Source organism: Triticum dicoccoides, chromosome 6A (assembly GCF_002162155.2).
Source record: "Triticum dicoccoides isolate Atlit2015 ecotype Zavitan chromosome 6A, WEW_v2.0, whole genome shotgun sequence".
Classification (NCBI taxonomy): Eukaryota; Viridiplantae; Streptophyta; class Magnoliopsida; order Poales; family Poaceae; genus Triticum; species Triticum dicoccoides.
The window spans coordinates 98,940,474-98,951,929 of record NC_041390.1 but is presented as its reverse complement, the minus strand read 5'-3'; the positions used below and the strand labels follow the sequence as shown (position 1 = coordinate 98,951,929).

Here is an 11,456-nt window from a genome sequence, read left to right as displayed (position 1 = left end):
TACCCTTACCCTAATAGGGTTTTTACCCGCAGGGTATGCGGGTGATGGGTACCCATTGTCATCCCTAAATCTGTATGATGACTGACAATGGTGATTACAAGCTGCATGCAGCTCGGCCTCCAAACGGCATTTTCGCACTATAGCATGCTATACTATTTAGAAGTGGTCCGTCTTTAAGAGACTTAGCATTCTATTTAAAATTATGAAGGATACCCAGTTACACTAGCCGCTATAGCGGCCACAACAGGAGCTTGGCAATGGCCACATCAATCAAGAAACTCCGTCTAACCGTGCATTGTCATGTGAGGGTTTAATTCTGCCGTCGATACGGGCAATTATGCTAGTTACACTTATAATATTTTTTTTATAAAGATAGTAATATAGACTAGTAACATACGTTAGTGACTCCGCATCGTCGCATTTTGTTTCCTTTTTCATTTCGAACAGGAGCCCTCAACGGGCGACGACTGACGACCCAAGCAATGCTCGGGAGGCGGTGCTCCGGCGCCCGATAGGTGTTCGGCGAAATGCCGATGGCAAAAAAGAGCCCGTCCGAGGAGTTCGTGGCCGCGCCTGGGGCGGCACCAGCCGCCGCACCGGAGCACGCCGTAATAACTTCCACCGCCACCTTCTCCTGCTGCGAGCGCGCGTGCGGGTCTCCTGCTGCGCGCGCCGACGTGCTGCCCACTGAGACCGACCGTGGACAAGGAGGGGGGACGGCAACGGCAAGGTACGTGGTTTCTGCGCCACAGCGGCGATGCGCTTTGCTCTGCCAGTACTGGTAGCGAAAGCCGACAGGCTCCATCTGATCTGAGCACCCAGCGTCGTTTCCTTTCGGCATCCGAGTTGTTCGGCAGAGCACGAGATCTGCCTAGGAAATCAACTGCCAGAGCTCATCCCGGCAGTATAATAACTGCGAAAATTGTTCATAGCACATCAAGTCATCAAATGATGTATTTAATTCTTCTCCGATTACTGTATCCTTGCGTGCCACTTGTAAGATTCGTTAGGTTCATCTTGTTAGTCTAGCGTACCAGGTCAAATTTGCTGAGCAGGCATGCAGCCGGCCGCCGGCACGGTCAAGTGCACTAAATTGGCTCAGTTAGAATGTTATTACTTCCACACCATTTGGGGTGGTTCCAGTCTTGACAGCTACTAGTTTAATACATATTCTGAAATTCTTGAGCTTTCAGATTCAGTCACCTTCCTGACTTGTTGTTCTGCTCTGAGTTATACTAGCAGATAACCACAGCAATGTTAGGTGAACATGTCTGTTCCCTTGTGTTCATGATGATCGTGAGATTCGAAACCCCGTGAACAGATAATCAAGACAGAGTTTTGTAAGGAGTCGTAGTTTTTCTAAGTAAAAACAAAAGATGCATGCTGTCAATCACAAAGGTAGGAAGAATGTTATAGATGTATCCTCTCTATTGGTGGGACATTCTTAATAAGTATTATGAAGATAAGTTTTTGTTAGTTGGACCATATAATAGCTGACCTAGTACATTGACTTTCTTGCCCCATAACTGCAGAATAGCACGGTCATAACATGGATGCATGAGTATATTTGGTCTGTGGATATGCATAGAGTCTCTGCCTCTTATCTCATAGGAGGTAGTTATTCTTACAAGGGTGAGCAGGAAGCATGGATCTATGGGTTGTGATTCTCCTATTCTGCGTCTTCCAGTTTATCCATGGCCAGCCTGATGACCTAGGTGCGTTACATTCAATTCTTGCAGCTTCTTGTGTTCAGACAGTAAACAATGAAAAGCAGTTGCAGTGATCATATCTGTTTACATGATTGTGTAAGAGGCAAAATGATCCACTCCACAGAACCATACTTGAGCATCAATGTGTGTGAGAACTCTTTGAGAAAGCGAACAAGTTATTGCCCATTTGATTCTCCACAGCTATTTTGACTTGTAATTTGTTTTGCAGGTTTCATAAGCATCGATTGTGGCATGCCGATGAACTCCTCCTACCAAGATCCCAGCTCAACATTAATATATGTCTCAGACTATGGATACATCACCTCAGGAGAAAACCGCAACATCTCCTCAGTTTACATCAAGCCTTCACTGGCAAAGCGCAACCTCAACGTCCGGTTCTTTCAGCATGGAGCACGCAATTGCTACGCCCTGAGGTCCTTGCTGGCAGGAAACAAGTACTTCGTCCGTGCGCTTTTTTACTACGGAAACTATGATGGCCTTAACAAACTTCCTGTCTTTGATCTGTACATGGGGGCAAACTACTGGCATGAAGTTAATATCAGTGCTGCAGGAGCAGTCAAATGGATGGACATCATAGTTGTCGCTCCTGCTGACTACCTGCATGTTTGTCTGGTGAACAAAGGGATGGGAACTCCATTTATTTCTGGGCTGGATCTGAGGCCACTGAGGACTGTTATTTACCCAGAGGTAAATGCAAGTCAATCTCTGGTGCTGATTAGCTCCAATCGGTTCAATTTGGGGCCCACGGACAATCGCATAATCAGGTTTGTTTGGTCCTTTAGGTCATTGTTATCTGAAACAAGTTCAACAAACTAAATCAATGATTGTCTGCCATTTAGCCTAGGTGACTGTGTATATTGTAGATTTAATGTCAATAAACATAAAAGTGAAGAAGAAAACCACATTCTCGTGTAAATGAGTGTAGCCGCTAATGTTAGACATTCTTTGCATGGATATGTCTCTGCAAGTTATACTTTCGGACAAAAAGAGGTTTTGACTCCAATTACAGTGAACTACGATACTAGATCATACAAACATATTTCTTTGGTCTGAACAGGTACCCCTTGGATCCCCATGACCGCCTATGGTCGACTTACGACACAATCCCAAACTGGGATGAAATATCTGCAACATCTGTCGTCCAGAATTACGTCACCGATGTGTATGACGTGCCATCAGCTGTTATGCAAAATGCAGCAACTGTCAACGGTTCAAGGATCGATTTCTCATGGGGTCCATCAGATCGATCGGAGAATATCAGCTCCAGTTACTTCTTTGTTTTCTACTTCTCTGAGCTGCAGAATGTACGGAGCAATGCTGTGCGGCAGTTTGACATCATTGTCAATAACAAGACATGGAACGCGCAACCTTACACCCCTCCATTCCTATTCGCCGATTCTTTCTCAGGCATTGTACAAGGGTTGGCAAGTTATAGTGTCTCACTTGTTGCTACAGAAAATGCAACTCTTCCACCTATCCTGAATGCCATGGAGATGTACTTGGTGGAACCGATAACTGAGGTCACTACTGATAGTGGAGATGGTATGAATTTACTGATGCAATATTAGTATAGAGTGTATGTTTCTTACAGTTAATACTTACTTAGACCACTTTTTTTTAACAATAGACCACGTTAAGTCTTCATACAATTTGCAATATGAAAAGTATTAGACTGAATGAGTAGCCACTATTTATCGCATTTGACCTGCTTGCCTGCATGTCTGTTCATTTTGTATGGACATGAACATTTGTTGTTGTTTTGGTGAACCAGCTAGAGCCATGATGGCAATCCAAGAAAATTTTGGTGTGGAGAAAAACTGGATGGGCGATCCATGCGCTCCAAAAGCTTTTGCATGGATAGGATTAACCTGCTCCTATCCTCCAGCTTATGCCTCTAGAATAACAGCATTGTAAGTTCCATAATCATGTCTGGATGAAATTTAAAAAATTGTTATAGGCTGAAATACTTTGCATATTTCATAGAAACATCAGGGCATTTCATCTGGAGAAACTAACTATTCTGAATTTATCTTTTTGGCAGAAATGTGTCTTCCTTTGGATTGGCTGGTACCATCTCTACTGATTTTGGAGATCTGAATGCACTTCAGTACCTGTAGGTTCTCAACATCATGTCTCACTGTAGAATTTTAAGGTGCCACAGCTTTTTTCTTTTTATAATACTAGCAAAATTAACCATGTTGATGATTATTCCCTCTGCTTCATGTTGTAGTCTTCCTAGGGACTGATTGGCAAAGTTACCTATGAATCTGAATTACTCAACTATATCTGAAACAGTTTACCAAGCAGTACATGACAGATTGTTTTGAACTTCACAGTAGACGGCAGTATATTTCTTTAATTTTTTGTGTCTGCTGTCATATATCCATACAGTCTAAAAGTCTGGATACTTCAAGAGTTTTTTGCTTACTTCTCCCCACAATCCACAAAAAATATAGTCCTAGAAAACTCTTTAAATATATATTGCATCCATTCGTAAATACATGAATTCTGAGAAAGCGCGCAGTCAAACCTTTTAAACTTTGACTGGTATATATGAAAATATTTAGATTGGTAAGGTAAAATAGTATCACTAGATTTGTCATGAAAATACTTTAGTACTAGCATATAGACAAAAGGTGAAGGGGAGCCTTGGCGCAGTGGTAAAGCTGCTGCCTTGTGACCATGAGGTCATGGGTTCAAGTCCTGGAAACAGCCTCTTACAGAAATGTAGGGAAAGGCTGCGTACTATAGACCCAAAGTGGTCGGACCCTTCCCTGGACCCTGCGCAAGCGGGAGCTACATGCACCAGGTTGCCCTTTTTTTAATATATATACAGACAAAAGGTGACGGTCAAAGATATATGCTGGAGACTGTGTCATTTTCTAAAAACGCCATCCATTTACTAATGGAGGTATTTTGGAAGAGAAATATAATTCTTTTCATTTATATGCAATGACTACCTGTTTATTTTTTCGTCTTGAATGTAATCAAGAAGTGAAGCTGAAAAATATCAGTTCTGAAACATCATTATGTTCCCCATTCTTACTAGTATTCACAAGAGCTGTTACTTATTTCAGGGATCTGTCAAACAACAACTTGTCTGGCACCATTCCAAATTTTCTTGGGCAGCTTCCGTTTCTAATATTTCTGTAAGTCTTTTTTTTCCTTCTGGTACATTGTTACATATATATGCTCCAGTTCTAGGATCTTGTAAGAACACTTTTTAGTTGCATCATTTTCTTTTCACAGGGATCTGTCCAGCAATGATCTATATGGAGCAATCCCTGACAGTCTTCTTCAAAAATCACAAAATGGGACTCTGTCATTAAGGTAGAGTTCTCCTGAACTACATTCTAAATAAAAATTAGCAAAAGTTTAAAAATTAATATTGTAAAATGTTTGGCATCTTGTTAGTATCATGCTAGCTGTTTTAAACGTATGCTATTATAGCTATGTGCTCTTCAATTTCCTTCTACCTGTCCATTTAATAAGGTATACTACTTTTAGTTAATTAGAATTATCCATCGTCAGGTATTAATTGCAATGACATAAAACTTCAGAAGTAAACACTTTATAGTTTGATTTCTCATCTCCACATTGCTAGAATCCGCCTACTCTCTACCCATGAGCCTTTTGGGTTACCTCCGTTTCCTCGAGAAGTTATATCATAAAATTACCATTAAAATTTGGAGATGCTAATGGGCGAACGTTCGCTCAGAAGGCACTCCCAGCGAACGCCCCCACAGCCATTGGATCCAGATCATGTGGATGGAAAAAAATTCCAAAAATCGCTGGCAATTCTTTCCTATACATGGCAATTTCCCCTTCCGTACATGGTGTTTCCTTCAAAAACGCATGTCAATTAGTTATTTCAGCATGACATGTGGGGCGTTCGCTCGTAAATTCGCTCACAGCGAACGTTTGCCAGTTAAACGCATCCTTAAAGTACTCCCTCCGATCCATAATAAGTGTCGTAGTTTTGAACTAAGGTTTAACTTACATTAGTTCAAAACTGCGACACTTATTTTGGATCGAAGGGAGTACCAATATTACTTGCCTAGTTAACAATTAGATCTGATTGATACCTGAATATTCATAGAGATACTGGTTCCTGTGAGCACCATCTCAGTCAAACATATTTCTTTATCTGGAATACCGTGGAAGCACATTACTAACGTGAACAGTTGTATACTCTTTGATATTAGCAGGGTTGGTAATAATGCAAATATATGTGCCAATGGCACTGCCTGTGGATCAAGTCGAAAGAAAATTAATGGGGCACTTCTTGCTGCAATAGTTATTCCGATCGTTGCTGTCATTGCAATATTTGTTGTCTTATTTCTTCTGCTACACCAAAAGCTCAAGGGAAAAGGTAAGGCAGACAGATGGCAATAATGGTTTCTGTGTTGTGCATTGAACACTGTTTTATTTTGAATGGAGCATTGCACACTGTTGTAATATTTATTGCCTTTTTCCAGAAAAATTATTTCTCACCTTTAACTACGTTTTGTGTATGTTTTCAGATAAGAGAAAAGCTACTGGTCCTGAAGATGAATCCGCGTTACTTGAGAACCGAGAATTTTCTTACAGAGAACTGAAGCATATTACGAGCAACTTTAGCCAAGAGATTGGCAAGGGCGGGTTCGGAGCTGTCTTCCTTGGCTACCTGAAGAACGGAAACTCAGTTGCTGTGAAAGTGCGTTCTGATTCATCTTCACAAGGGGGTAAAGAGTTTCTGGCTGAGGTAAAAAGGAAATTCAGTTTGTAGTTTTATGTGTCGCAACTCAAATATTTGTGTTTTTTCCTTTCATCCACCTTCCGAATCCTTGTGTGGCCCATCTGTTTCTCTGTCAAGTTTTTTTTATGGTTTTGTAGATGGAACTGCACTTACTTACCATTCTTATTATATGCCTGCTTAAATTATCTGAACATAAGTTTTGCAAGCTATATTGCAGGCTCAGCACTTGACAAGGATTCATCACAAGAACTTGGTTTCCTTGATTGGCTACTGCAAGGACAAAAATCATCTAGCCCTTGTTTACGAGTACATGCCCAAAGGGAACCTGCAGGATCATCTGAGAGGTTGTTCATCTTGGCAAAAAAAAATTAACACTTCATCTTGGCTATTCAAATATCTTATATCGGTTAATTTCAGTTTTTAGGCGCCCTAGATTAGATCATCAGTGTGCTATATCTTGAAATTCGTATTACAGAAGAATGTTACACTTCTCAAAGGAGAACTGCATAGACCCTAAATCAAGTGTGGGTACTAAACTGAAGCCCGGGAATTTCTCCAAAATCTTCTAACTAATTATGTTTTAACTTGTGTTGACGTGCAAAGGTTCTACTAGTAAACCACTCACTTGGGAGCAGCGTCTTCACATCGCCCTTGATGCTGCACAAGGTTAGGATTTCGCCATCTACTACTAGTTCCTTAGATTTCTTCTTGCACGTGTTGCAAACACTGGCATTTACTTAAGTTCACAGGTCTGGAGTATCTGCACATTGCGTGTAAGCCAGCATTGATCCACAGAGATGTAAAGAGTAACAACATCCTGCTGACCACAGATCTTGGGGCTAAGATTGCTGATTTTGGCCTAACCAAGGCTTTCGGCGACTCGAAAACACATATAACCACTGAACCAGCTGGTACTATGGGCTACTTAGATCCTGAGTACGTCGTGCACAACATCTCTTCTCCTACATACTTGCTTCATCGACATTGCCTAAATGGCTGTGTGCATCACAATGATGCAAAGATGCAAAGACCGGGGATTATCCTCCTTTTCTAAAAAAATCAACATTGCCTAAAGTGGCTTTACTTTGTCATAACTAAGGATCCCTGTGTCTTCCAATTGTTCAGGTACTTCCGCAGTTATCACATCAGCGAGAAGAGCGACGTGTACAGCTTTGGCGTCGTACTCCTGGAACTCATCACAGGCCGTCCTCCTGTCATCCCGGTCAGCGACAGCGTGAGTGTCCATGTCGGCGAGTGGGTGCAGCAGAGCCTTGACCATGGCACCATGGAGAGCATTGTGGACGCAAGAATGGTAGGGGACCATGACATCAACTCTGTCCGGAAAGCTGCTGACCTGGCACTGCATTGCAAGCGAGAGGTCCCGAGGGAGCGTCCGACGATGGCGGAGGTGGTGGCGCAGCTTAAGGAGTGCTTCGAGCTCGAGAACCGTCTCGACGGGAGGCAAAGAAGCTTAGGTTCGAACTTCCCTATGGAGGGAAGTGCACTTGAGGTAGAAGAAGAACAAGGTGGGGATATACAAGCTGTTGCTGCTGGTCCTTCGATGAGATAGTTTTTTTTTTTTTTTGACAATCAGTACCATGATATATTTATAGTAGTGAATTGTACATGGTAGAGATACATGAGCTGACAACAGGGAATACAAAATAAAGTCTAAAAGGAACGAGCAAATCTTCGAGATTTTCAAACTCTTTCCTCTTCCATGACACAATCTTGTACGCCTCTTCCCTGATATAGTTCTGATCTTATAGTAGTGGTACAGGTTGAGAGCCCTCTTCCCTTTACTTTTTTCTTTTTTGATAAAACCTCCGTCTGCCTCTGTAAATTTCTCAAGTTCTTTTTTTTGTGAATGATTTCTCAAGTTCCTTTTTTTTGCGAATGAAATTTCTCAAGTTCCTTGCAACGTTTAGATGAAAGGGGAAAGTATCTGATGCACCCGGCTTCAGTTCATACTTCAAAATGCTTCAAGTAAATCTGTGAAAAATTTAGCACATTTTATGATGTAACAAAAAATTCAGGACTAAATGTGAAACATAACTCGAAAAACAAAATGGACAAACTTGTCATCAATATCGATAATGGGCCAAATTTAAAGCCCAACTTATCTAGGCACTGTTCTTTTTTGGGGGGAAATCTAGGCACTGTTAGTTGTGATTCTCTCTATTTTTGTTCTCAACCTGTGTTGTGAAATTTTATTTGAAATTTTGTGACATGTTAGATACCAGTATTTTTCATGTTATATTTTAGAATTATCCAAAAAAAATGTCAACCGGGATTGGGTTCATCGGATATTCTCCCCGAGTCTACCTACTCTTGGTAGTAAAAGATATTGTGATAAATGGAATCAATCATGAATCTGATGGCTCTGTCTCAAAGCTAACACTTCTCTCTGATATTATTCGTCACCACTTACGTCTACTCATTTGATTATCGATGATGTAACAGCGACATTTCCGAATCCTGAAAATGCTGATGCAAGCATGTTTTTTTCCCCGAATTAATCGTAGGCGTTTCTTGTGTGTAATTCTCTTCGTTGCAGTACAGAATCAAAATTTGAGTAAACTGTCAAACCATCAAGGTAATAGCACCCCAGGTACCCTAACTTGCACAGAATGTGACGATTTAGTTATAAACTTGCAAAACTTGACTCCACCATACCCCAACTTGCACCTCATGTGATGATTTAGTCCCAGGCCAATGAGAACTCGACAATTGGCAGGCAGGTGGCTGGACCAGTCAGCGCACACACTTTTGCACAAAACCCCCTGCCGTTTCCTTTAATCAACCCGCACTCACCTCCACCTGAATTTGCCATGGCATTGATCAATCAAAACTGTCTTTGCCGTGGTGGGCGGAGCAAATCATTCTTGCACACATGCCTCGGCAGTCGGCATGATCGATCGTGATCGTTGAGTGGGCCACTCCTCAGTCCGAACCCCCTCGAACCTGAACTGAGCTGTGCACGCCCCGGTCCTACCTCGAATCTTCGTGGAGGTAAAGAAGGCCTCGCCTGATCCCTTGGATGATTCTGAACCTGTGCCCCCAGGTAAGCTCTTGCTGCCTCGCAGGATCTGCGCGCACGCACATTGGTAAGGAGTAGTACGTAAACTCTTGAAACTGAATGTCACTTGCAGTATAACAATCTGAAGAACTAGGTACCGACCGAATAGAATCTTGTCGAGGCTTCTATTGAAGAGGAACTCGTAGACGAGGAGCATCTCCTCCTCTTGGATGCAGCAGCCGAGCAAGCGCACCAGATTCTTGTGCTGAAGCTTGGCCACCAGCACAACCTCGTTCCTCATCTCCACGAGCCCTTGCTGGGAGGTCTTCGACAGCCTCTTCACCGCGATCTCCTGCCCATCCCGCAGAATGCCCTGACCGACCAAACCACATCAAGTCGATTGTTCAGTTCAGACATGGAAAATCAATTGGAGAGTGGATGCCCATGTTCCAAGTTCAGTGTACGTTACTTTGTAGACCGGCCCGAACCCGCCTTCCCTGAGCTTATTTTCTTCAGAGAAGTTGTCAGTGGCAGCCCTTAGAGTGCTGAAATCGTACAACAGAGACTCTGAGCTTCCCATGTCTCCTCCATACTCACTGTCTGCTCACAAAAACAAACGGTATATATAGAGGGAGAGAGAACAATTAAGCCTCGGTGTTCTTCCTTTTCGGGGATTTGAAATGATCGATCGAGAAGCACTCACCCGCGCTGGATATCTGCACATGTTCGTGTGGTTTCTTGTTCTTCCTCTTGCAGAGATACAAAGCAACCGTCAACAGCACCAATAGCACGACAGCAACAGGAATGCAGACGAACAGAGCTATCTTGGCTGTGGCGTCGTCGTTTGCTGCACCCCCAGGGAAGATTCGTCGTCGCCACTCTCTGTCAAAAGGAAATTCAGAATAGTTTACCCTATCTTCTAGTGGGCCTGGGCGTTGTAGAAAGGATACAACTCGTACCGGATGGAGCAGCTCCGGGTGGCGACCCGTCCTCCCTCCCTCCCGTCGCAAAATTTTGGGATGTACGAGACGGCTACGGCGAGGCAGCGGTTGCAGTCGTCGCTGGCGAGGTCGCGCGTGCACTGGGACATGTCGTGGATCTTGGTGAAGGGCGTCAAGTCGACCGTGTCGGCCGCGAACAGTCGCGGGGATGACGCCGCCTTGCTGCTGAGGTTGTTCATCAGCGCGCCCAGCTGCGTCTTGAACAGCTCGGGCTGCGTCGCGTTCACCGCGTTGCATAAGCCGGTCAGCCACGACATGTCGGCGACGCCGAAGAAGCTCACGTTCTAGTGGCGCAGGAGGCAGGCGTCGTAGAAGAGCGTGGACTTTTTCTGGCCGGGGCACTTGATGGCTGCGTCCCGCGCCCAGGTGTCGAGGCACGAGCGGCACTCGGATGCATTGACGTCGGCGCGGCAGTGCGCGAGACCGTACGCCTCGTCGGGCGCTGTGCCGATGGTGTTCTCGGCCAACCCGGACGCGTCCGACGCAGCGGCGGAGAGGAACGAGAGGAGGGCGTCGAGGTTGGCCTGGAAGACGCCGCCGCGGGTGTAGTTTGTGTCGCTCGGGCAGTCGGTGGACCAAGGGTCCGCGGCGGCCATGGTTGCGCCGGTAAGGAGGAGGAGGAAAGAGTACAGGGGGCTCAGGCTACGCATGACCCGGAGCCCACACGCCGCCACCGCTGCAATCCCCGCGTCCGCCTTGGTCTCGGCGAGCACGGCCTTCCTTGCGTAGCTCCGCCCGCAGCGCGTCCGCCTCGGTGCTGTGATAGGCCGAGGACCAAATCGTCACATACAATGCAAGTTGTGGTATGGTGAGGTTGCATTTTACAAGTTTGAGACTAAATCATCATATTCCCTACAAGTTAGGGTACCTCCAAACCATTACCTTGCACGTAACTCCAAACGTTTCTCGTATGCAAGATATTCGTCGTTTTCGACGTCGTCGTCGTCGTCGTACTAGTTCTTCGTATA

At 44.3% G+C, this 11,456-nt stretch overlaps 1 protein-coding gene and 1 pseudogene across 2 annotated transcripts; one reads left to right on the top strand and one right to left on the bottom strand.

The window, feature by feature from the left end:
• Nucleotides 1–444: 444 nt before the first annotated feature.
• On the top strand, nucleotides 445–8,231 carry LOC119315285 (probable LRR receptor-like serine/threonine-protein kinase At4g20450). Of its 2 annotated transcripts, XM_037589946.1 has the most exons (14): nucleotides 445–730; nucleotides 1,533–1,715; nucleotides 1,939–2,494; nucleotides 2,788–3,272; nucleotides 3,502–3,640; nucleotides 3,772–3,843; nucleotides 4,808–4,879; nucleotides 4,980–5,060; nucleotides 5,939–6,102; nucleotides 6,254–6,474; nucleotides 6,686–6,812; nucleotides 7,072–7,134; nucleotides 7,218–7,404; nucleotides 7,594–8,231. In XM_037589946.1, the coding sequence occupies exons 2-14, from the start codon at nucleotides 1,646–1,648 to the stop codon at nucleotides 8,036–8,038; spliced, it is 2,682 nt and encodes an 893-aa protein (XP_037445843.1). In that variant the 5' UTR covers nucleotides 445–730; nucleotides 1,533–1,645; the 3' UTR covers nucleotides 8,039–8,231. The 2 variants fall into 2 exon arrangements, with proteins under 2 accessions (XP_037445843.1, XP_037445844.1); XM_037589947.1 differs by lacking the exon at nucleotides 445–730 and having other exon boundaries at nucleotides 1,524–1,715.
• A 502-nt stretch (nucleotides 8,232–8,733) lies between these two features.
• On the bottom strand, nucleotides 8,734–11,248 carry LOC119319093 (annotated as a pseudogene).
• Between the last annotated feature and the right edge of the window lie 208 nt (nucleotides 11,249–11,456).

What these genes read in the sequence shown, in the direction of transcription:
- LOC119315285 (XM_037589946.1), top strand. Translation starts at nt 1,646, where the DNA reads ATGGATCTATGGGTTGTGATTCTCCTATTCTGCGTCTTCCAGTTTATC. An exon ending in CACTACTGATAGTGGAGATG is followed by an intron (nt 3,273 to 3,501) that starts GTATGAATTTAC and finishes TTGGTGAACCAG; the next exon opens with CTAGAGCCATGATGGCAATC. An exon ending in CCAAAAGCTCAAGGGAAAAG is followed by an intron (nt 6,103 to 6,253) that starts GTAAGGCAGACA and finishes GTATGTTTTCAG; the next exon opens with ATAAGAGAAAAGCTACTGGT.